The sequence below is a fragment of the Acanthamoeba castellanii genome (genome assembly GCF_000313135.1).
Source record: "Acanthamoeba castellanii str. Neff unplaced genomic scaffold scf7180000084600, whole genome shotgun sequence".
NCBI classification, from domain to species: domain Eukaryota; phylum Discosea; order Longamoebia; family Acanthamoebidae; genus Acanthamoeba; species Acanthamoeba castellanii.
The window spans coordinates 6,218-29,079 of NW_004457368.1; the positions used below are offsets into that span (position 1 = coordinate 6,218).

The following is a 22,862-nucleotide window of genomic DNA, read 5'->3' on the forward strand; positions in this document are numbered from 1 at the left end:
GAGATCACCTAGTCCACGGGTGTGTCAGGTGTGCGTGTGCGGCGTGTGCGGCGTGTGTGCGTGTGCAGCGTACCTGGCCAGGATCGGGGCAAGAGAGGTAGAGCATTTGGTTCTCGCCGGCCTCGCCGCAGGTCATGACCGAGGTTTTGCCGTTGGCGATGACGAAGACGTAGTTGCCGCTCGCCACGCTGAACACCACGGCCTCGTTGGTCGCCCGGGCGGCCTGGACCCCGGGCACGCCCGGCACGAAGCCGTTGTCACGCCACACCGGCCTGCCGCTCTCCGTGATCACAAAGGCCGAGTAGTCCAGCAGCGGGATGGTCACGTTGGCCGTCGACTGCGACGGCACGCTCACTCGCACCGTGAATGACGAGCCGTCGTCGGCGATGAACCACGACGACGCCACCCGGCCGGCCAACCACTCGAGCGAGGCGTTGACCCCGCGGAGGCCTGCACGCCGCCCCGATCGACGATCAATAGCCTGAGCGCGTCTGCGAACGGGTGGTGGAGTACCAGAGAAGAGGAGCACGTTGGAGGGCGGGGGCTGGAAGACGATCTGGCGGTAGCCGGTAGACGACTCGGGCTGGCGGATGCCCGCGAGGCTCTGATACAGCCAATCGCCCACGCTGCCGAACATGATGTGATTCCTGTTTTTGTTGTTGTCGTTGTTGTTCGCGAGTGGTGTGAGTGTCGAGCTCCGACAACAAACTCAATCGTACGAGGCAGGGGCGACGAACCTGGAGTCCATCGTGGGCGAGCCGGTAGGCGCATTCCACAGCTCCCACAACGTCGTCTGTGATTGTTTGGTGAAAGAAAGAAAACGAAAATGAGCCTCTACACACCATCACGCCCGAAGGGTTGCGACGCTCACGTACAGCAGGCGTCTCGACCGTCTGCGTCCACATGTAGGCCCACGAGGGGTAGGTCGTCTGCGTTGCCTGCGGGCGCGGTAATGAGAGTACGTCAATCATTCGCGCATTGCTCGATGACGAGGGCTCGCAGTTTTAGTGCGGCTTTTACCAGTTGAAGGGCGAGATCGGTCCGCCCAAACTTGGAAAGGGCCGGAAGCAGGTACTTGGTCCCTGCCGATCAGGGTGAGGGACTCGCCCAGAGCGAGAGCGGGAGCAGTAAGACGCATGACTGCCACGTACCCAGAATTCCAGTCGACAGGTGGGTCTTCTGCTTTACCACGATGTCGTTGAGCAGGTTCATGTGCAGGGCCTGCGTGTCCTTCTCGCCCGGCACCATGCCCAGCCACAGCGGCATAATGTAGCCTGTGCTCCCCCCCCCCCAAAGCCCAGGTTAGGCCTGCTGCGTCGACTGGCGACGTCGGCAAAGAAAGGCGCAAGGTGAAGTTGGCCAACGTACTGGTTTGCAGGGGCGTGTCGTAGGTGTGGTCGTTGGGGTTATAGAACACAGAGTTGAATTGCAGCACCAGCTTCTCGTACATCGTGCTGGTGGAGGAGACGAAAACGAAAACAAGTGAATCTGTGCTATGAGAAAAGAATGTGGTACGGCCAGGTCCAGTCGACTGGGCTCTCGGGTGGTGGAGGAGAATAGAGTGCCTGTAGGCGGCAGCGTCTGTAGAGTTGGGTCCGTACAGCGCCGAGGCCATTTCGCCCAGTACCTTAACGTTGTAGAGGTAGTACCTGCGGTGGCGCAGGGTGGGTGAGACGAAAAGAGTGATCATAGGGAATGGTGGGCGGTACCACGAGGAGGTGAAGGGAATGGAGGCCTTGGCCGCTGGCGGGGGCGGGACCCAGTCGCCAAAGTCGCCGAACATGCCCTTCAGGCCACTGCGCGTGCACCAGGGCCGAGTGAGCACAATGGACGAGCCATCAAACGTTTCAAGGTGATGGCGAGGTGTGGTGGTACGTTTGGCTGGCCTGGGAGTCCAGGAAGGAGACCCAGTCTTGAATGCCGTTGTAGTGCTTCCGCACCACATCAAGATCGCCGTTGTACTTCCACACCCAGTAGGTGACCAGCGGGAACGCCGCACCCCACGCCGGGTCGGCTGTGGTCGGATAAGGTCGAGGCGAGTGAGCCACAGCCCCAAACCAGCGATAGAGCGTCGCATGCAACGTACCCGGACGGCCAGGGAAGCGGACGTTGGGTACGACGTTGGTGACTTGCTTGTTCTCCTGGTCGTCTTCCATCAGGTTGAGCCAGTGCGAATAGAAGCTGTTGCAATCATGCAAGGTCGAATCAGCCTAGCGTACGTGCGGTACCCCACACTCACTCCCACCACCACCACAAAGAAAGAAAGAAGAAACGGACCTGCCCATGTCAAAGTTGTGCAGGGCCTCCTCGGCCGAGAGCTGGGCATCGGCGGTCCAGCCCAGCCGCTCGTCCCTCTGGTTGCAGTCGGTGGGCACCGACATGAGGTTCGACGCCTGGCCCCACCATATGTTCTTCTGCAGCCGGTTCAGGATCGGCGCCGGACCGTCGTCATCTGGCAACCGAGAACACGAACAGGAGGTGAGGGCGAGGTGCGGCACAGGCGCATCATGACGCGGTCTTACCAGAGTAGAAGTTGATGCTGCCCACGGTCGGTAAAGAGGAATAGATCTGGTGGCCTTCGATGTCGCTGAGAGCGGGGTACCAGAAATTGGAGGCCACCACCTGCACGAAGCGGAATCCGTGGTAGGTGAACCTTGACGCAGCATCAAGCGTTGTAGATTGCGAGTCAGCGGGGAACCCTCAAATCAATCACTTGACAAAAGAAAGACAGCGACCAACCTGGGCTCATAGACCTCGCCGTTGGGATCGCCCTTGAGAATGTACGTGTCTGTCGCTTGGGCTGTGGTCACACAGTAGGCCAGACGGTGTCAATGTGTGCCCTCTAATAAGCACAAAGAAGGAAGTGGTAGTACCAGAGCGGAGGTTCTCGAAGTTGGGCATGCCTGTGCCGTCATGGCTCAACACTTCGGCATAGCGCAAGGTTATGGTAGTGCCTCGAGGACCCGTCACGCGAAGCTTGCACCAACCGCTGACCAATCACACCACAGTCAACAACGATTGACCGAGCGGAAAAAGTCCCTTTGCGCGAGAGGTTGGCAACACCTGAAAGTTTGACCAAAGTCAAAGACGGGGGTGTTGCTCACAGGTATCGTGCGCGAGATGGGACTCAACACGTTCATCAGCCTGCCCAAACAAAAAGGAAGAGTCAAAAAGAGTTGCGTTGACCGGGAATCGAACCCGGGTCTAGTGCTTGGAAGGCACCAATGCTGCCACTATACCACCAACGCTTACGTATTTTGGAGAGAAAATAACATGAAATTCAGAAAATGGAGGTTGGTACTTGATGGGATCATCTGTGCGCTGAGCTTGCCCTGCGGTCCAGCCACCACTGTAGCATTGGGCCAATTGCCCTTGAAGCCTGGACTGCTCCACCCAGGTTGTTCGAGCCTGGTGGTCTGCGTGTTAGCCATGAGAGTTCCCTAGCGGCAAGGCGGTAGTGAAACGAACCTGGCGTCATAGATCTCACCATTGTAGACACTGTCGGAGAGAATAGGTCCTTGTGATCCGGACCAAGATCCATCGCTGACCAGCACAGTTTGTTGCCCAGATAGGGAGTTGACTCTCAGCTCAAAGTAAAGGGCAGGCTCGCCGCGTTCGCCTTGCCTATACCTAGTTATTGGGAAGCAGTGTAAAAACTACACAACAAAAAGCAATAGAGAACCGGCCGTACCAGCCACCTCCAAGCATAACTCCAACTGCGTTGATGCCCGTCCTATTCAACAGTTGGGTCACATCGTGTGTAACATATAGTACTCTGGAGGGAAGACCACACACAAAGGGATGAGCATGGTGAGTTGAGGGCAGCACGTTCACATAAAGGTACCTCTTGGAATAGTGTGTCCAGCCAGGGTCGAGTTTGTTCTGGCCCACCTTGTTGCCGTTGAGAAACAGCTCGTGGTAACCCACACCGCTGATCACGATGGTAGCACTCGTGAACCCCAGCGGCAACGTGAATTCTGAACAGCACGGAGTGGTGAGCATCAGCCAATAAGATGCGCGCCCATGGCACACCAAATATAACAGCCGTCCTAGCTCAGTCGGTAGAGCGCAAGACTCTTAATCTTGTGGTCGTGGGTTCGAGCCCCACGGTCGGCTATCACCTTTTTTGCCCACTGGGGTGAAAGACGTACCGCGTCGAAGAAGGTTGTTTTCCCCAATCCACTGCGGTGTGGCCAGTGCGCTGTTGGCCTTGTGCAGCTGTTTGGCCTCGTCTGCAGACCAGGGTAGGAGACCCGTGTGGAACGTTCCTGTCTCACTCCACGCCGTGGCCTCGCCCCTTTGATCCCAGCAGCGCACCTGCACGTGAGGGAGTGTCAACTTATGTACGCTGCAGCTGCCACCACTTTTTGGGGGGGGGGTGACGCACCTGCCACTGATAGGGCGTGAGCGAGCGCAGGGGCGGGCCTTGGTAGCGCTGGTGGGCGACCTCAGAGGACGCCACCCGGCCGCTGTCCCACACTACGTCAGATGTGCCTTCGTTCGTCCGCACTATGATCTGGTAGGCCTCCTGCCTGACCCCACGTCGTGCCCATTCCCTCTCCTGCACGAAGCATGGTGGTAAGAACAGGAATGACGTTGATCTGCAAGATCGATTGATCGATCGAGAACGCACAGGAGGAACATCTAGGGCGTCGAGGGCCAGTTGCCAGGAGAAGCGTGGATGTGGGTCATCTACTCCCACCACAGGGCATGGCAGGTACTCTACGCGAAGATGCGAGGGGGGTGGTAGTGCTGCAGAAGAAAGAAGAAAAGAAGAAAAAAGATCAGCTGCACATGAAGGTGTTGCACTTCACGTGGGTGAGCATCCTACCGGTGCGCTGTGCAAGGCAGCCACAGGTGCCCGCGATGAAGATGAAGGCCAGCAGCGCGAGTGGCTGTGCCATTTCGATGTGAGGTTTGTAGGTTATGAAGGGTAGGTGGACCACAGATGAGGCGGTTGTGGTTAGCCAGCGGCGTGATTGGCGCAGACACTCGAGCAATAACTGGCCCGCGCCAACGCTCAACAACAACCCATGGGGCAAAGGTCTCTATGAAGAGTTGCATCTTGTGCTTCGTCAACAGTCCTGACTTCAGTGGCAGAATGGCCGCTCCCTCGCTGGGCAGGTCCGTCTTCAGCCAGTGCTCGCCGCCTGGCATGGGTTCTTTCGTCTCCACCATGAGCGCCCAGGTTGACCCTGCCAAAGAGAGCTGGAGTCAGCGAGGGGTTGGCGGGCGCAAGCTGTCGTGAATCCAACACGTTACCTTCGGGCAGCGGCAGCTGGTAGGCCTCGGCCATGCTGACCTTGAGAAGGAAGGAGCAGAACTCCTTCTGGAGGTCCATTGGGTCGTAGGTGATGACGTCCTCCTCGCCCAAGTCCACTTCAAACACAAACCGTTCTGCGCAGAGGCAAAGCATGAGATAGAGATAGTAACACAACAAGGCAAGGTGAGGTACCGATGGGCATGCCCTTGTCATCCATCATGGAGGATCATCACCTTGTCCAGGGCATTCTGCGCAGGAGTTGAGCGTTAGTGAACACGCATGGCCCGCATTCACTCACTACAGACAGCTTCAGCAGGCAGGGACGTACACTGGCAAGTGGTGCCTTGAGATTGGTGACAACGCCGCATATGTACTCGTGCACTTGAGGCAGCCTACTCATCTGTACTGGGGTGTCGTACTTCTTTCGTCGTGTGAATGACTCTGCCAACACGCCTCCCACTCAGTCCACTTGCACAGTGCAGTTTTTATAATGGACATACGGCGTACCTCGTGGGTAGACCTCCCTCACGTACATGATTTGATGAATTGCAACCTCCAAGAACTCAGCCAGCACGTCCGCAAACTCTGAATTAAATCGATAAATCAATTATCTGTTCCTTCTACGTAAACACGATAACATGTACCAAATCTGTTCCATGACGCAACGACCAACCCATCATCGGCCATGGCGTTTCTTGATGGGGTTCGGCAGATCGTTCAATTTTGTGTCAAGCTGAGTTCGAGGAAAGGTTTGAATCAAAACCTGTTTTCCTTTTTCTTTTTTATTTTCTTTTCAAGATCGAAGGCCGAAGATGGAGAAGCAGGAACAAGCCCCTCACTTGGATGAGGAGCAAAGGAAGCTCCTCCTCTCGCTCCTGAACTCCGGGCCTGAAGCAGCCGCAAAGACCCTCAAGTCAAAGCTTACCGCGTCTCCCGGAAGCGCTACAGGCCTGCTCGATGCATTCGTTCAATTCCTCTTCTCTGCGAGCGATTCCATAAAAACGGAGACCGCTCTGGTCTACTGCCTATGGCTGGCGTGTGGCGGGACCAATCCCAATGCTGTCATCCAAAAGATTAAGTCCAATTCCGCGGGCAAGTCCAATGCGTGCGGACGCGTTTGGAAGAGTGGCGATCTCGCCTACAACTGTGCAGACTGCCAGTTCGATGACACTTGGTAGCTCCTCCCTGCCCTCACACATGATCAACTTTATCATCTTATTGTTTATTATTTTAATCAAAACGCAACACTGACGATCTGCTATTTCTTTTGCAGCGCCATCTGCGTTGACTGCTTTCGAGCGGGCAACCACGAGGGCCACGACTTCTCCCTGATCCACGTCGGTGGCGGCTGCTGGTACCAGAAACATGCCCTCTCAATGTCCCGAACCCAATGATGGGGCGCGCTGGTAACTGACGGCCTATCAATGCAGTGATTGTGGAGACCCTCAAGCGTGGAAGCCACAAGGATTCTGCAAGCACCACAAAGGTCATACCTGGTTTTCTTGCATGTACCAAGGTAGATGGTTACCAAGGTGCTGACACCGTTGAACGGTACACCTTGTGCACAGGTGCTTCGGAAGACGACGACCCAACGGAAACGCTGCCCACGCTGGTCAAAATGGCTTCGCACGTCACCTTTCGCTCCGTACTCAAGCATTGGTTGGCCATTCTCGACAGGTAAACTCTGGAGCGCCTTGTTCGCACTTGGTTGATCAGCTTTTCTCAACTCTGCGTGCGCGCAGGCTCTCTCAGCTGGAGCTCAATTCGGAAGAGAGGGAGGCCAAGGACGTGCAGACCGAAGAGGACAGCAAGCGAGAAGAGGAGGAGTCACAGGAGGAGCGAGAGAAGTCGACCAAGGCCAGCCTGATCCTCAACTGGCTCGCCAAGATGATCGAACACTTCGGCGACGGCATCCGGCGAGTGATGTGCGTGGAAATCGACGGCCTCACTCACTCTACAACCACGCTCAAGCGTCTGGCGGAGAGGAAGCGGAAATGGGCAAAGCCTGATGCGACTCGCGAGGGAGAACAACTGCAGCAAGAAGTCGAACCGATCGACGTGGACATCAGCGAAGACGTGAAGATGACCACGCTGCTTCTGGAGACCGACTTCATCCTGCCCTCGGAAATCAGCAAGGGCATGAACAGCTTCTATTTTTCGCTCCTCGGCGATGCCTTCTACAAGCGGAAGTTCGCCTTCTACTTCACCAAGAGCTACGTCTCGTTCATAGACCAGAAGCTGGAGAACGCGCTCACGCCCAAGAATGAGAAGGTGACCCGGCAGGCCAGGCGGGGCGACTCGGAGAAGTACGAGAACCTGCTCTCGCTCACCGTGCAGATCTTCACCGTGCCCAACATCGTGCCCGCGCTGGTGAGCGAGGGCAACCTGCTCGGCATCCTCATCGACAAGCTCCTGTCCGTGTTCAAGACCTACGTGTTCAAGAAGACGGCCATGACTGGATCAACCGCTGAAGGTGTGCACCTGGCCTATGATTCCAGTTTGCCGTGCTGCTGCTTGTCTCGTGATGATCTAGCTGACTCCATCCGGTTTGGTTCGAGCAGAGGAGCCAAGATACGCATACGTACTGGACAGCGATTCCGAAGTGCTGAAGAAGCGGGCCTACTGGCACCTCGTCTACGACCTGCGGAGCGTGCTACAGATCAGATCGGTGCCCAAGTGGCTGGTCTACACCGCAGCCGCCACGTCACCCTCCTCCCGGCTGCTGGAGAAGCTTGTTGAGGTTTAACCTCCCCTCAGCTTCTTCTCGATACGAGACCTGCATCGGCAACACCTGAGCTCACTCGTTCGGATCTGTGTGTGCAGGCCTGGGGTCTGCTGGCTGGCATGGACCGTAACAAACGCGAGGCTCGCACGCACGTCGAGTTCGAGTCGGAGCAATGGCTCGACGCCTTCACAATGGAAATGCAACTGTACGTCCTATTCGTTCAAAAACTACACTCCTTCGCTGCACTTCGCCTTGGTTTGTCAAGTTAGTTAACGTCTCCACACACACGGTCAGAACTCCGATCATCTACTCGCTGGGCCAGGGCCTGCTGGATGTCGGCAGTAACAATGGACAGGAGGGCGGCCAGTCTGTCGCAGACGTACACAGGGTGGTGTCCGCGTTCACGACCGCCCTCGAGGCCTGGTTCGCCGCCGAGCCCTCGTCAAGCCTCAAGGCAAGGGTCTGGGGCACGCCTGACGGCAGGACTGAGGAGACCCAGGTGCTCGAGTACGACATCGCCACGCAGGGGGTGTCGCTGCACCTGCCTCTGCATCGCGCCCTCGGCGGCGTACTTGCTGAGTCGTGCAAAGAGTGGGGAACCTCCGTGCTGGGCCTGCTCCCGGCGGAGGAGAGGAGAGACCGGCTTCTTCCCTTCGTATCCGCCCTTTTGGAAGGCCCGCTTCGTGCTCAGGTAAGCTTCACATCCCGGGCTGGGTCGGTGGTGGTGGTGGTGTGTTGAGCGTTCGCTTGATTTCTTTCTGCCGAGCACAGGTGCTTGCGGCGCAGGTCCGGAGTAACCTCTGGGTGCGCAATGGGCAAGCGATGGCCCACAAGGTGTCGTTGCTTCACGAGAACGTGCAAACGTTCGAGCTGTTCGACTTCGACGTCGCGCTCATGCAGAGCTGTGCCACCCTGTGCCACTCGATCGCCTCCGCAGGCGTGCCCCACTACTACGACTTCTTCGTCACCACCATCATCCACCGGTTTGGCCTGCACGATTTCTTCAACTGGAGCTCATCCGGCGGCCAGGAAGGAGGCGACTCGATCATCGACCGGCTCTCGCACTTCTTCGAGCTGAAGAGGGGAAGGGCGGGGTCGCATACAGCCACGGGAGATGACGAAGGCGCAGCCGACGACGAGGCCCAGTTCGGGTGGATGAACAAGGTCCCGCGCCAGCAGAAGCTGGCGCTCGCGGAGCAGTGCCTCCGGCTGCTCATCATCATCGCCAACGAGCGAGGCGTCGTCGGGAGCTTTCCTTCCTCGAACGACGCCTTCCCGCGCCTCCGCGACCACGACGCCCTGCATCGCCGCGAAGGGGTAACAACACTGAATTCCTCAGTCACTGTCATTAGTCATTGATCCACTCACACGTTTGGTGCTGGTGGTGGTCTTTTTATTGTTATGCAGAGTGCGGAGGAGAGGGACATCACCAACATGGAGTACATCAAGCGGGAGATCATTCACCGGCTCTGCATATCGCCGGCGACGCACAGCCAGGTGGTCAAGGCCCTGCCCAGTCGCTTCACCAAGGCCGAGGGCGACGAGAAGTCCTACCTCGGCGCCGTCGACGGAATTCTTAAGGAGGTGGCAGTCTTCTACCGGCCAGGTAATCCCGCCTGACCCCGTGTGTTGTGTGGTGTGTGTGTGTTGTCTAATCCATCTGTACAGAGGGCAAGAAGCAAGGCATGTTCCGGCTCAAGGACGATCTGTGGACGACGGCCTTTGATCCCTACTTCCCCCACTACAGCAAGCAGAAGGTCGAGAAGGCCTACGAAAACTACATCGAGCAGTTCAAAAACAAGGTACAAGAGCTTGGACGCCTTTTTCGTTCACTCGTTACGATACGCGAGCCCACTGCGACGTCATTGCGTTATCTCTTCAGAACCGCGGTTCGTCTCGGGCAGTTCCCATCGCGTGCCCACGCTTCCGACCCATCTCTGTGGCGTTTGAAAGCGGTACCTACCAGGCCTTTCTTTCCCATCCACAACCTGGAAGAGGTTACTGACGATGGTGGCGGCGTGTTTCAGGTGTGGCGGAGATCCTGGCATCGCCGTTCGTGTTCCGCATCGTGTTCAGCGTCCTCTACCAGGTGGTCCAGCAAAAGCGTCAGTCAACCAAGCCCGCAACGTCTGCCGCGAGCGGTAACAAGTACGGCCAGACGTCGGAGGTGCTCTTCAACGAGTCCCTGCACCTCCTGCTGCTGGCCTTGCAATGGCGCACCACCGCCGGCGGTGGTGCGCATGGCCGCCAGCGCCAGGGCGAGGAGGTGGTCATGGGCGAGGCCAGCGAGCACCGTCGACCGACCCCACGCGCCGTCGACATGTTCGACCTGCAGTTCAGCGCCAGACCCGAGGACCTGGCCCTCAATCTGTGCCGGCAGTTCGTGATCGGTGGCCGGCCAGACGCGGACAAGGAAGAGAAGCAGGAAGAAACGAAGGAGAAAGGAAAGGAAAAAGAAAAGGAAAAGGGAGAGGAGGGCATGGAGGTGGTGGTTGACAAGCCGGCCGAGCCCACCGTCAGCGACGAGCCCGAGAGCATCCTCCGATTCCTGGTCGAGCTGGCCGAGGAGGGAGAGGGCCTGTTTGACGAACAGCACGACGTGCTGCAGGCCATTCTCGCCCTGGCCGAAAAGTGTGACGACAGCGGAGAGGCCACCCGCTTGCTCCATGAATTGAGGTACTTAGCTTTTCGATTAACGTTCAACTCCGCTGTCATTTGAGTGCTAACGACTCATCTACCCTCTTTCATATAGAGCGAAAATTGAAGAGCGAAAGCGGCGCAAGAAAGCGGCGCAAGAGCAAGGCGCTGCGCAGAAGGATCGCGAAGAGGGACGCGAGGGTGAGAGCCTGCGGGAGAGGAAGATGCGGGAGGCCAAGGAGCGGCAGAAGGCGATCATGGCCAAGTTCGCGGCGCAGCAAAAGAAGGCGATGGAGCATTTCGAGAAGGAGAGCGAGAAGGAGGGCAAGGAGGGCAAGGAGACCAAGGACAAGGGCAAGGAGAAGGACCGGGGCGACGCCGCGGCCCACGCCGATGGGGACGCCGCGGCTGAGGGCGGTGACGTGTGCGTCTTCTGTCGCGAGGGCGACTCCGACGAGAACCCACTCTGCGTGATGGCCTTCATCCAGCGCACCAACCGCCTGGCGCACGCCGAGCGCCAAAGCGGGCGCGTGTGGACGAGGGAGCTGCGCAAGCGCTACTTTGGCGCGACCGACGAGGCCGAGGCCGCCCAGAGTCAGTCCAGCGGCAGCAAGGCGACCAAGCGCAAGGCAAAGGAGACCGACGATGTCCAGGCGAGCGAGGACGCGCTGGAGGAGGTGCTGGAGAGCATGGACGTGGAGGATGAAGGCGTGGAGAACATGGACGAAGAGGAGGAGGAGGAGGAGCACGCGGAGGCTATCAGCTTGGACGACGCGCGACGACTGGCCGAAGCCGGTGAAGGCGACGAAGATGAGGGCGAAGAGGACGACGACGAAGACGCGGAGGACTACGATCATGACGAAGACGAAGGTAGCGAGGAGGACGCCGAGGAGATCTACTTCGGCGAGCTCGACAGGGTGGACGAGCTCATCGCCGAGGCGGGCCTCGAGGTACTTCTTTACCGCCTGCGCTGCACTGCCCGGATTCGGCTGACTAACGTGTGTGTGCCTTGTCTGCAGGAGGACGAAGACGATGACGAAGATGACTACGACGAAGACGACGAAGGCAACGATCACGAGGTCATCGCTCAGGAGCAGGTGCAAAATGCGGTCATGCAGCTGATCGACGAGTACAATCGGCAGAGGAACCACGCCGGCGAGGAGACCACTGTCGACGGCAGTGGCGTCGGCGAGGCGCCTGCCCAGCAGGCCGAAGAGGAACAACCTGCTGCGGCGTCGGCGTCATCCTCATCATCAGCCGACACCAAGCCCGCCAAGGAGAAGAAGAAGACCGAGGCGCGGAAGCAGTTCTTTGCGCAGTGGTTCCGCGCCCTGCAGTTGTCATCGGCAGAGGTACCAAGACTGCGGTTACACCCCCCGAGTCGGGTAGTGGCCGAGCCCAATGTCTCATGCGTGAATCGCATCCTCCTCCTCCTCCTCTTCAGGGATCCGCGAGCAGTCTGCCCTCCCACGCGCACAGCACCTCCTGCGGTCATTACATGCACGGTGCGCACCACCACAACGTCGCCTCACTCACACAGGCCACCTTAGTATGCTAATTCATGTGCGCTGCGTGTTGGCGGGTTTTCACGGGCAGCGTCGTGCCGACATGAGTACTATGTCACCCAGCTCAAGACCATGCTCACCGATCCCGTCTTCGTCCTCATGTCGCCCCTGGACGTCGCCAAGGGCGAGTTCGCCTGTCCGCTGTGCCGCTCGGTGGTACGCACCACATGCGGTACCGTTCCGTGGCTGCTGCCATGTACTGAAGAAATGTGTGGGTGCCATGCAGGGCAATGCGCTGGTCCCATTGGCCGCGCCGCCATCATCGCCTGCCCACTGCGAGCGCGTGGCAGTGCCGGAGCGTCGGCTGGAGCTGTTTACCGACCATCGCAGCTTCGATGCCTGGGTCGACAAGAACGTGCGCCAGGAGGCCACATCGCCGGTCGAAGCCACGGCACCGCGCTCCGAGGACTCGTCATCGTCGGCGCCGACCGACCGCAAGGCCTTCCGCGACACGATGGCCGACTTTGTGTCGCGCGTCTACGGCGTCGCGATGGAGCTGAGTCCGGAGAACGTCGCCTTGCCCGCGCCCTATCTCACTCCCTTCGCCTACGCGCTCTTCCCGTCGCTGATCGCTTCCGCCGAGCTGATGCTCCGACCGTCGATCCCGGCGCTCACCCTCTCCTCTACCGGCGGCGACCAGGCCTTCGCGCCCGACTACGCCGTGGACCGGTGGGAGGCCCTGCGGGGCGTAGTCGACGGGACCCACCGCCAGAAGGAGGCCGACTACATGCGCACCGTCATGACTTCCCTCTTCCGCCTCGAGGAGCTCAGCTCCAGCTCCAGCTCCAGCGCCGCTGCTGCCGGCGATGCCCTGTTCGCCCTGCGGAAGCTCATCTTCGGCGGAATCCCGCCCGTCCAGGGCCAGGGCGATGACGCCGCGGTCGCCGACCCACTGCGCATACTGGGCGAGCTCAAGCGAGGCCCGGGCTCGGCCGACGATGGTGACGATGAGGAGGAAGACGAGAGCCGCATGCAACCGTTCCTGTCGACCGACATGTTCTCGCTCTTCGTGCCGGTGGTGCTCCTGGAACAGCGCAAGCGGCGCCAGACCGGTACTGAAGGCGGCGGCGGCGACGAGCTCGACAACCTGCTGCGGCTGCTGCTCGTCGGCACCGTGCTGCAGGCCCTCGTCACGATCGTGCAGCAGATCACGGGCGATCATCGGGGGACGAAAAACAGCGACAGCGCGGCGTCCAGCGGCAAGCAGGATTCGCCGCTGGAGACGACCCTCAAAGGCGTCATCGACGCGATGAAGAAGGCGATGATCGCTTCGGCTCTGGCGCCGCCGTTGTCGCCGGCGTCGACATCGGGCGGGGGTCTGTCCGCCAGCTTCTCGCCGGCCCTGTCGGCGCTCGGCCGTCTGGCCGAGGGGGTCGTCTTCAACGGCGCGCAGCTCGCGGGCGAGGTCAAGCGGCTCTGCCTGCCCTTCCTCTACCGCGCAGTCCTCTTCCAACACTTCTGCCTCACACGCCCACTCAACCTCAGTACTTTCCTTGGTCTGCATGTCGTGTATCATTGCGTGTCGTGCGTGTCGTGCGCTAATGTGACGATCGTCTTTAGGCGGTAGGGAGGTGCGAGAGGAGGAGGAGGAGTTCGCGGCACTGCTCGCGGTGCTGGGGCTTCCCAGCTCGTTGGACGATCTGCTGCTGTCGCCCCCGTCGGGAGGCGGTGCGCTCTCCCGGCTCATCGCCGAGTGGCTCGACGACTTCTTCTCCTTCCACGCCGCACGGCAAAAGAGGGATCTCGCCGACGCCGACGCGGACGAAGCGGGCAGCACGGTCCGCTTCCCGCTTCCTGCCGAGCCGCTGCTTGCTCCCGCCCTTCCCTACGAACTGGACCGGTGCGCCTCATTTCGCTTTCGCTTTCGCTTTCGCTCCCCTAACAACCATCACACGCAGATCGGCGCTGCCCAACATGTACCAGAACATCCAGTACTTCAAGTCGGACGAGAAGCAGCGGTGCGGCGTCTGCGGTACGTCACCCCGGCAGCCGGCGCTCTGTCTTCTCTGCGGCGAGTTCCTGTGCTTCGCCTCTCGTTGCTGCGCCGGAGAGGAAGGCTCGGGCGAGTGCAACATCGTACGTCCTTTCATTCTGCCCTTTCATTGGTGTTTGGTTGCTTGCGTGTTGAAGAATGTATTGACATTCACTAAACGAACGTTGTGTTGCGCTACATACAGCATGCGCTCCGCTGCGGTGCGGGCGAGGGCATGTTCCTCTTGCTCAAGGAGACCGCCGTGGTCATGCTGCGCTACACCATCACCGGGTGCTTCTACTCCTCGCCCTACCTCGGTACCGTCGCTTGCCCCATCTTTCCCGCTTCCACTGCCCCGCACACTCACTGTGGCGGCCGTGGGCCACTTCCAGACGTGCACGGCGAAGAAGATTCGGGCCTCAGGCGCGGCCGGCCGCTCTATCTGGACATGGACAGGTACCAAGCACTGCGGGACTTGTGGCTGGGCCACCAGGTGCCCAACGTCATCTCCAAGGAGCGGTCAGGGCAGGCCAACACCGCCTTCTCCCTCATCCAGTGGCACCGCATGTAGGCCCCCAGCACCGAAGAGACAAAATAAACCCCCTTTGGTGGCCGTCCCCCAGGTAAAGGTATTGACTACCTTGAGATGATGGCCTGTGGGTCGTGGCTGCCCATTGCTGCCGCCCCAAGACACACGCCACACACAGAAGTGAGGAACAGGTGGCTTTGAATATATGGAATTCCTTGTGTCGACAGAAATTTAAGTCCGCTGAGCCGAAAAGATCTTTTTTTCGTGGCGGCAACCACCGTTCGCACGAAAAGATGGAAGAAAGAATGAATGGCGCAGGATAGCCGAATACTGTGTGCTCAAATAGCCACGGGCAGGCGAGGCTTCAAACCAACTCAAGGCCTACCTCGAGGCAAGACAAGCAGCAACCAAACCACAGCAAACCAAATGGCTGAGTATCAGGCGATCAAGTGCGTGGCGGTGGGCGACGGTGCGGTGGGCAAGACGTGCCTGCTCATCTCCTACACGACCAACGCCTTCCCGGGCGAGTACGTGCCCACGATTTTCGACAATTACTCGGCCAACGTGTTCTACAACAATCGCAAGGTCATCAATCTCGGCCTCTGGGACACGGCCGGCCAGGAGGAGTACGACCGCCTGCGCCCGCTGTCCTATCCGCACACCGACGTCTTCATGCTCTGCTACTCGGCCGTCAATCCCGTGTCGCTGGCCAACATCAAGCAAAAGTGGCTGCCCGAGGTGCGCCACCACTGCCCCGAGGCGCCCATCCTACTCGTCGCCACCAAGAGCGACCTGCGCGACGACCACCGCGTGGTGGCCGAGCTGCGGGCCAAGCTGCCGCCGGGCGTCGAGCCGTGCGTGGCCACCGAGCAGGGCCGCAAGCTGGCCGACGAGATCGGGGCCGCCGCGTTCGTCGAGTGCTCGGCCCGAACGCAGGACAACCTCACCCTCGTCTTCAACGAGGCCATCCGCGTCGCCCTCGAGCCGCCGCCTGCCAAGAAGAAGAGCGGCAAGCGCGAGAAGAAGTGCTCCCTCTTCTAGAAAAGGGCACCCGCCACTACATTCTACAACCCGCCTGTACATACGAAGAGAAGAGGAAAAGGAGAGAGAAAGCTGCAGCAAGACACTCGAGGAGACGATGATGAACCTCCAATTTTGTAACATGGTCTGGCAGCTCAGAACACTACAATACAATCAGATAGTGGTATAGTACTCCTATGATCATACCTCTGTCACACTACGTTCAGCTGTTGTCGGGCTCGAAGAGGGGGAAGTGGGCCTTGGTCCAGAGCCGCACGTCCTTGGTGCTGGGCCGCAGGGGTTCTTGGGGTCGCCCGCTGGTGCGGTGGTTGTCGCTTGATGGTGGGAGTTGGGCGTTGGCTGTGGTGTAGAGGCTTCGGTGGTCGAGGAGGTGGGTCCACAGGGAGTGGGTGGCGGCGGCGGTGCGTTCGCGCACGCGCTCGGACTCGCAGTCGAAGAGGAAGGTGCCAAAGAGGCACGAGTACGAGTGGTCGAGGATCGCCTGCAGGAAGCTCTCGCCGAATTCAAACGACGCCGGGAACTGCAGCACCAACTGGTACACGCACTCGATCCTACAAATGTTACACACCACTCTCAAGTGAGTTGCTCTTGAGCGTGTCGCGTGTGTCGTGTTTGTCATGTGTGTCATGTGTGTCATGTGTGTCTGTATGTTGAGTGTGCGGGAGGAAGGTGTAAACCATTGAAGGAAAATGGGTGAGCGCTGCTTGTCTTTGTGGTTGCTATCGCCGTGTCCAATCCTCTCCCCAAACTTGTGCCCTGTGCCAAGAATGAAGAAGAACGAAGAATGAAAGAACGAAGAACGAAAAGGAACGAAGAGGTTAGCAGCATCTGAGATGAAAACCAGCGCCCGAAGCATAAGCCCAGACCCCGTACCGAACGAAAGCCAGTCCTTCTCGATGAGGCACATGAACCCTTCAATGGAGCGATAGTAGTCGTCGGCCAGCAATTGCACCAGCGACGTGAGCTGCGGCGTGCGATCCCACCCATCACTACGCGTGCACACACCAATCCGCAACGCAGTGAGTCCCGGCACCCAGCAACAAGCCAGCGAACTCAATGTGCGAACGAACCTGCAGTGAATGATGACTGTCGTGCCGCCCTGCATGCACTCCAGGATCTGCATGGCTGACGACAGCAGCAGAGACACGTGCGAGAGCCACCCGGCCGTCTCCTCGCGCTGCGAGAGCCACACGGCAAAGTCGGGCACCGTCGCGCCGGCCTCGGACCTAAAAACAACCGGCGCCCGCTGTGAGTTTGCGCCGAGGCTGGGGAGGGGTTAAGGGCGCGTCGGCGTACAGATAAACGAAGGGCAGTTTGGCGACGCGATAGAGGGCGTCGCGCATGACGTGGATGTTCTCGATGCCCAGGAATTTGCGCTTGGCCTTGCGGTAGTTGGTGGTCTTTTCCATTCCCGCGCCCGCCAGCTGGTTCGCCAGCGCGTTCATCAACGGCCTGCCCCCAGGGCTAATGCGTGAGTCAACGAGGAGTGAGAATAGTGGGGGGGGGGAGTTAGGGTACCGGGCGTCCATGATTTGAATGCTGGGCTCGAGGCTGGCGGCGGCCCGGGAGCGATCGGAGGAGCCGCTCGGGGTCCATGGTCGGCGGGTCGAAGCCGTCGCAGTGGCCGATACGGTGGAGGCCACCGACGCCGCCATCATCGACATCATCGGGAAAGCCGAGTACGGGGTCGAAGAAGACGATGACGACGAAGATGGTGGTGGAGTATAGAGTGGCGACACGAAGGAAGAAGTGGATGACGAAGCGGGCGATGATGACGAAGAAGAGGCAGTGATCACTGGAGAAAAGGAAGAGAGACGAATGGCGTCGACGATGGACTCGTCCTCCTTGCACGTCACTCCCGTCAGACCGCTGCGGGGCTGCGAGCACCTCACGAGTACGGCGCCGGTGGCGGGGTGGCGCCACACCACGGCAGGAAGGCGCCCCTTGCTGCGGTACTCGGCCGACGCCTTGAGCGCCTCGTCGGTGATGACGCGAGGCACTATTATGTGACTGCAGACAGCACATGAAAAACGTCAACATTCACACTCGTTCGGGTGTGCGTGTGCGTGTGCGTGTGCGTGTGCGTGTGCGTGTCGCGAGGGGTGCGAACCTGGGGTAGGTTTCGGAGAGGGCGTAGTCCGCGTTCGCCGCCGAGAGTCGCCAGGCGCCGCCATCGCCGGCGCCCTCGTTCAGGGTAAGTAGCCCCAGGCGGGTGTACTCGGTCTGCGGGTCGTAGACGACATGCCCGCTGTCGGAATCCTTGGCCGGCCCAGGCGCCGACGAGGCGAGGAGCGCCTGCTTGTGGAGATAGGGCACAAATTGGAGGGGGTTCTCGGGGAAGCAGAGCTGGTTGATCTTCTCCACCACGATCGCCGCGTGGTCTGCGGGCTTGGGACTCCCGGGCAGCGTCGACTGCGCGCATGCGAGACGAATGTGTGAGACCACGCACACTGGTTTGTGCGTGTGCAGTGGTGTGCGTGTGCGGTGGCGCCTGTGTGTGTGTGTGTGTGTGTGCGGTGGTGTGCACATGTGTGGTACCAGCTGGATGATGTTGAAGTCTTTGAGATGAATGTTGAACTGGAAGTACTTTCCGCCCAGCTGCGCTTCCTCCTCCTCGACATGAGAGATGTGGCCCAGGCTGATCTTCCAACCCCTGCACCGTTGCCATTTGTTTGCTGCGATGGTCAAGATTCAAGAACTAGGGGTTACATCAGGACAGTCACAACGTACCGTGCCATGCGCCAGCCTCGTGCCGTACGAGACGATGCGTCCTGTGGTCCACAAGAGGCGGTTAACACCAAAACGTCGAAGGCACCTGGGCACGCACGCTTGAGTCGAGGGGTGCGAACCGTTGTGTGGGCAGCTTGAGGACGGAAGATGACGTGGTAATTTGTGAGCCAGACGGTGCCCAGCTGACCAGTCCCTACACCGCACACCGCCGGGTCCGTGTGGGAGTTGTGGGGTGAGTCTCACGATGGTGCCTTTCATTACGGAATGCAAATTTAACTCCGAACCTTTGGAGAGGAACGCCATGTCCTCGAGAGTGAGCACGAGCTTCTCGCCGGGCCACAGGTGGTCGTTCAAGCTGGTCGACGGTGCCGCGGTTTCCTCCGCAATGGCCTGGTGGGCGGAATGGGGTCGTGTTAGATGCGCTGCGTTGCGCGTGGCGTTGGGCCTGTGTGATGACGCAGTTGTGTTGCGTACCGCGGCGATGCGTGAGAGGGAAAGTGCAGTGTTGGTGCGCACGAGCTGGCGCAGCTGCCGCTTGTCCTGTTTGAGAACGGTTTGGCCAGAGGCCTCTTCGCCCTCCTAACGGCCCAGCTTAGATTGAGTGTGCCCAAGTTCGTTTCCAAACGGGACGAGATAGGCGTACGTCGGCGCTGCTGGGCTGGAACGCGGAGATGATTTGCGACGACACGCTCCGCTGTTCCAACTCCTCGGCCGGCACGCCCAGCGGGATCAGCTGGAAGCAGGTGGCCTAGAGGCGAACCAAGAGTTGGTCGGAGTTAAAAAACATCACCACTCATCAGCTGTAGAGGGCCCACGAGCGTACCTCCTCCTTGGTCTTCTTATCGCCGATGAGGTCGCCCGCCTTGTTTCGGCCGCCTCTAAACCGGAGGTAGCACCCGTACCAGGTCTTGATGTAGTACTGCCCCACATTACATTTCACACACGCCGGGGCTATCAGGATTGGTTGGCAGAAAGATATTTAAAAAAATAGAGAAAAATAGAGATTGGAGGTGTCGGGGTTTGTTTTTCTGTCGAAACACGCACTCTGTACTCGCCGTCCTCGTGCGGCTGGAGGGTGAACATCTCCTGCGGTCCGGCCGTCCTCGCCAAGGCGCTCACACTTCCGTCCATCTCCACCGACAGATAACTGCAGCAACGCAGGGGAGTGAAGGAATCAGCGATGCGGAGAACGTTAGGTACGATGAGGGCAGGCGCCCACCGTGGGCCAAACGGTACCGTTTGTTGGGGGTGAGGAAGGCGGCGCCCTGATGGCCCATCTCGAGCAGGAAGCACGAGGATTTGCCCAGCGTCTCGCCGCCCATCGCCTGGAACTTGCCCGCCTTGGTGCACGTGCAGATGAGACCCGAACCGACCAGCCGCACTCCCACCTGCTCCGACGATCGTCTTCAGCGTTCAGTCACACGTGGTGGCCAAAAGAGGAGGACTACGAGGCCACACGCGCACCTTGATCGCCAGACCGAAGGTTTCGTTGGGCGTGGGCTCGTTCAGCCGCCGAGCCACCACGCTCGTTCCGATCTGCAGCCAGGCCATGTAATGAGATCAGAGCATACATATAAGCGCCGAGGCGAATGGAGCAATGGACGCACCTTGCCTCTCTCCTCGCCGAGTCCGACGTAGGTTCGGTAAACACTGCGCAGCGCGAAGCGGCCGTCACCGACCGGCACCGGGGTGAAGAGCTCCGTGTCTCGCGGCGTCATCACCGACCTGCAGATTATACGTATCAATCAGCCCAGACCAAAGGTGTGAGCCGACCCACGACCACGCCTGCAATGCAATACAATACAGTGCCATGCGGAGGAGCGTGGGCGTACGCCAGGCTGAAGGAGCCGTCCTTCCGCTCGACGCTGCAGTACACCCCATTGGCGGCCTTCAGCGCCACGCAATCGCCCGAGTGGTCGGCGGCCGATGCGGTGGCGACCGATGAAGTGGAAGAGGCGCGCTGGCCTTTGTGCCGCCACTCGGCGGTGAACAGGTACTTCTGGCCCGCCGACTTTGCCCCGGCGGTGGCCGAGGTGGAGGGCTCGACGTCGAGCAGGCGGGTCAGCGGGTAGTCGGCCTGCACCTGCTTGGCGCCCACCGTGCGCACGAACCGCTGGGCGGCCTCCGACTTGAGCGCCACCCGCGGGAAGTCATGGAAGAAGTGCAGCCAGTGCGGCGACGTGATCGACGAAGAAGAAGAAGACGAAGACGACGATGGTGATGGTGCGGAAGAGGACGATGATGAAGAAGAGGAAGCAGCAGCAGCAGCAGCAGGTGGTGGTGTGGATCGTAGGACAGCAGAGGGAGAAGGCGGCGGCGATGGCGACGCTGCTCGCGCCAGCGGAGGCGAGGCCTGCTGTGGCCTGGCGGCCGGTGCGGGGCTGGCGTTGAGGGGTGGGAAGGAGGAGGGAGGCTTGCCGCGGGCGAGCCCAGAGGAGAGTTGTGGGCGCAGCACGGGGGGCGGGCGGTGGGGCGGTGGCGGCGGGATGATGGCGGTGCCGCCAGACACCAGCACGGCGGGAGCGGAGAGAGGTGGCGAGGGAGTGGACGAAAAAGATGAAGGAGCAAAAGATGGAGAGGGAAAAGTAGGAGGAAAAGGAGAAGCTGAAGTCGGGGTGGAAGAAGAAGAAGATGGGGAACAGGAGGGGGTGAGCACGGCAGAACCTGCGGCAAAGTCAAACACGGGAGGTGCAGCGATTTTGAGGGCGTTCCTGTTCTCGCGCCTCTTCAGGGCGTCCCCGGTCGCCGAGCGCGTGGGCCGAACCAAAGGCGCCTCCGCCCCCTCCATCCACGTCTGTGTGTTCTCACAGTTTTTTCGGAACCTAAATTGAGTTCAACTTAAAATTAAGTCGCCAGGAATGTTAAAATGCTTCGAAATCCGAAACTGCAATGTCGGATGGCCAAAACTGGATTATTCATGGAATTTGGTGAGAGCTTGGTTTTGCTACGCAAAACTGTGCAAGACAACACACGAAAGAAGGGCACTCGATGGAGACGGCGGTGAATCTGTTGATTCGACCCCCGCGCAATGAGTACCTGCCCTCCCAATTGGGACCCACCCAATTCACCATCGCTGGTCGACGCTACAAGCGACATGATTTAGAAGTACGTACTGGACCCCTTCCGCCCTTCCACTTCCCAGCCTCCTCACCCACTACTCTCTCCCTCGTGTGGTGCAGTTGGTGAACCCGCGCAACCTGCGGCTCCGCTGCAGCCATTGGGAGCCCGTGGCCGAGGAGCGGCCAAGCAAGCGCATGGGGTGCGTCATCTACCTGCACGGCAACAGCGGCTCGCGCATGGATGCCGCGGAGAACGTCGTCATGCTCCTCCACTCCTTCCGCCTGACCTACTTCGCCTTCGACTTTGCCGGAGCCGGGCAGTCCGAAGGTCTCTGCTTGACCCATCCACCGATCCGGCTCAGCACACATGCAATCGCTAAACGGAGAGTGTGCGTGTCGTGCGTCGTGTGTTGCAGGCAAGTACATTTCGCTCGGCTATCATGAACAGGACGACGTGGCGACGGTGCTGGCCTACCTCAAGTCCACCGACACAGTCTCCAATATTTGTACGTCTCCCGCGTGCGGTGTGTGTATGCGTCTGCTGACGACCAATGATGATTGTTGTTTCTTTGTATGTGTGTAGGTCTGTGGGGACGCAGCATGGGTGCAGTGACGGCGTTGATGTACACGGCCAAAGCCGAGGAGAGGCGCGCGGAAGGCGAGGAGGGGGTGATGGTGCCGGCAACGCTCGTCCTCGATTCACCCTTCGCCAGTCTCCTCAAGCTCATTCCTGAGGTCGTCGACTCTGCTGATGGCAAAGGCCAATATGTACGCACTGCATCCCTTGGTGAGCGCCGACAACAGTCGTGGCTGACGCGACACACGCGACACAGATTAAGCAAATACCGAAGAAGGTGGTGGGCGGACTGCTCGGATTGGGCATCCCGATTCTGCGCAAGGCTATCAAAGCACGCGCCGAGTTCGACATCTCCGACCTCGAGCCCATCGCAATGGCGCCCAAGTGCAGTGTCCCTGCCATATTTATTCAAGGTCTCACGTCCGGCCCCCAGCCACTGCCTGGCAGTGCTCTCGCTAACGCGCGCGGTGCATGTGCAGGTCGAAACGACACGTTAGTACGACCGCACCACACGCAACTGCTGCACGAGGCCTATGGATCGAAGGTAAAGAGGCGGATAATGATCGAAGGTGGGCACAACACGGGCCGAAGCTCGCTGTGCTTCGAGGAAATCTCTTCCTTCCTCTTTTCGTCGTTCTTTGACGACGAAGGTACGACAGCTTCTTCTCTCTTTTCCTTGTCCGCGGTTGGTCACACATTCGAGTACTTATCCTCCGTTTGCACACGACAGAGCGCAAGACAATATCCGGTGTGGATGGCAGGTT

At 59.5% G+C, this 22,862-nt stretch overlaps 7 protein-coding genes and 1 pseudogene across 7 annotated transcripts in view, besides 2 other annotated features; 4 read left to right on the plus strand and 4 right to left on the minus strand.

Moving 5' to 3' along the window:
* Positions 1-4: 4 nt before the first annotated feature.
* ACA1_066530 (alfaL-rhamnosidase) lies at positions 5-637 on the minus strand (the record flags this gene model as incomplete). Its single annotated transcript, XM_004336588.1, has 3 exons — positions 5-73; positions 140-450; positions 514-637. 3 exons carry the CDS (start codon positions 635-637, stop codon positions 5-7), a joined length of 504 nt encoding a protein of 167 aa, XP_004336636.1.
* Positions 638-709: 72 nt separating this feature from the next.
* ACA1_066540 lies at positions 710-4,644 on the minus strand (annotated as a pseudogene).
* Positions 4,645-5,020: 376 nt separating this feature from the next.
* ACA1_066550 (uncharacterized protein) lies at positions 5,021-5,483 on the minus strand (the record flags this gene model as incomplete). The annotated part of the gene is made up of 3 exons (XM_004336589.1): positions 5,021-5,208; positions 5,263-5,397; positions 5,456-5,483. 3 exons carry the CDS (start codon positions 5,481-5,483, stop codon positions 5,021-5,023), a joined length of 351 nt encoding a protein of 116 aa, XP_004336637.1.
* Positions 5,484-5,655: 172 nt separating this feature from the next.
* Positions 5,656-5,702: a sequence feature (Short protein (ACA1_066560, ELR14625.1) was converted to a misc_feature.).
* Positions 5,703-5,770: 68 nt separating this feature from the next.
* Positions 5,771-5,798: a sequence feature (Short protein (ACA1_066560, ELR14625.1) was converted to a misc_feature.).
* A 277-nt stretch (positions 5,799-6,075) lies between these two features.
* On the plus strand, positions 6,076-6,657 carry ACA1_066570 (uncharacterized protein; the record flags this gene model as incomplete). The annotated part of the gene is made up of 2 exons (XM_004336591.1): positions 6,076-6,368; positions 6,537-6,657. The coding sequence occupies 2 exons, from the start codon at positions 6,076-6,078 to the stop codon at positions 6,655-6,657; spliced, it is 414 nt and encodes a 137-aa protein (XP_004336639.1).
* A 126-nt stretch (positions 6,658-6,783) lies between these two features.
* Positions 6,784-14,733, plus strand: ACA1_066580 (ubiquitin protein ligase E3 component protein; the record flags this gene model as incomplete). The annotated part of the gene is given in 20 exon segments (XM_004336592.1): positions 6,784-6,814; positions 6,832-6,940; positions 7,006-7,736; positions 7,825-8,003; positions 8,087-8,193; positions 8,283-8,679; positions 8,760-9,305; positions 9,396-9,594; positions 9,657-9,790; positions 9,871-9,943; positions 10,016-10,664; positions 10,741-11,575; positions 11,645-11,977; positions 12,070-12,130; positions 12,222-12,346; positions 12,417-13,674; positions 13,751-14,030; positions 14,089-14,266; positions 14,368-14,453; positions 14,619-14,733. 20 exon segments carry the CDS (start codon positions 6,784-6,786, stop codon positions 14,731-14,733), a joined length of 6,426 nt encoding a protein of 2,141 aa, XP_004336640.1.
* A 384-nt stretch (positions 14,734-15,117) lies between these two features.
* ACA1_066590 (uncharacterized protein) lies at positions 15,118-15,732 on the plus strand (the record flags this gene model as incomplete). Its single annotated transcript, XM_004336593.1, has 1 exon — positions 15,118-15,732. One exon carries the CDS (start codon positions 15,118-15,120, stop codon positions 15,730-15,732), a length of 615 nt encoding a protein of 204 aa, XP_004336641.1.
* A 202-nt stretch (positions 15,733-15,934) lies between these two features.
* ACA1_066600 (Myotubularinrelated protein 2, putative) lies at positions 15,935-21,250 on the minus strand (the record flags this gene model as incomplete). Its single annotated transcript, XM_004336594.1, is given in 21 exon segments — positions 15,935-16,283; positions 16,410-16,488; positions 16,606-16,721; positions 16,803-16,958; positions 17,029-17,184; positions 17,251-17,601; positions 17,620-17,742; positions 17,843-18,144; positions 18,271-18,385; positions 18,463-18,503; positions 18,582-18,655; positions 18,747-18,852; positions 18,937-19,041; positions 19,106-19,210; positions 19,286-19,381; positions 19,507-19,609; positions 19,699-19,850; positions 19,927-19,998; positions 20,070-20,187; positions 20,295-20,790; positions 21,127-21,250. 21 exon segments carry the CDS (start codon positions 21,248-21,250, stop codon positions 15,935-15,937), a joined length of 3,339 nt encoding a protein of 1,112 aa, XP_004336642.1.
* A 200-nt stretch (positions 21,251-21,450) lies between these two features.
* Positions 21,451-22,862, plus strand: part of ACA1_066610 (uncharacterized protein) — a gene marked incomplete at both ends in the record, with an annotated part of 4,003 nt that continues 2,591 nt past the window's right edge. The window contains 6 exons of the mRNA XM_004336595.1: positions 21,451-21,567; positions 21,642-21,849; positions 21,938-22,027; positions 22,105-22,289; positions 22,355-22,489; positions 22,643-22,748. Of these exons, the coding sequence (XP_004336643.1) occupies positions 21,451-21,567; positions 21,642-21,849; positions 21,938-22,027; positions 22,105-22,289; positions 22,355-22,489; positions 22,643-22,748 (841 nt within the window). The remainder of the gene's footprint in view (positions 21,568-21,641; positions 21,850-21,937; positions 22,028-22,104; positions 22,290-22,354; positions 22,490-22,642; positions 22,749-22,862) is intronic.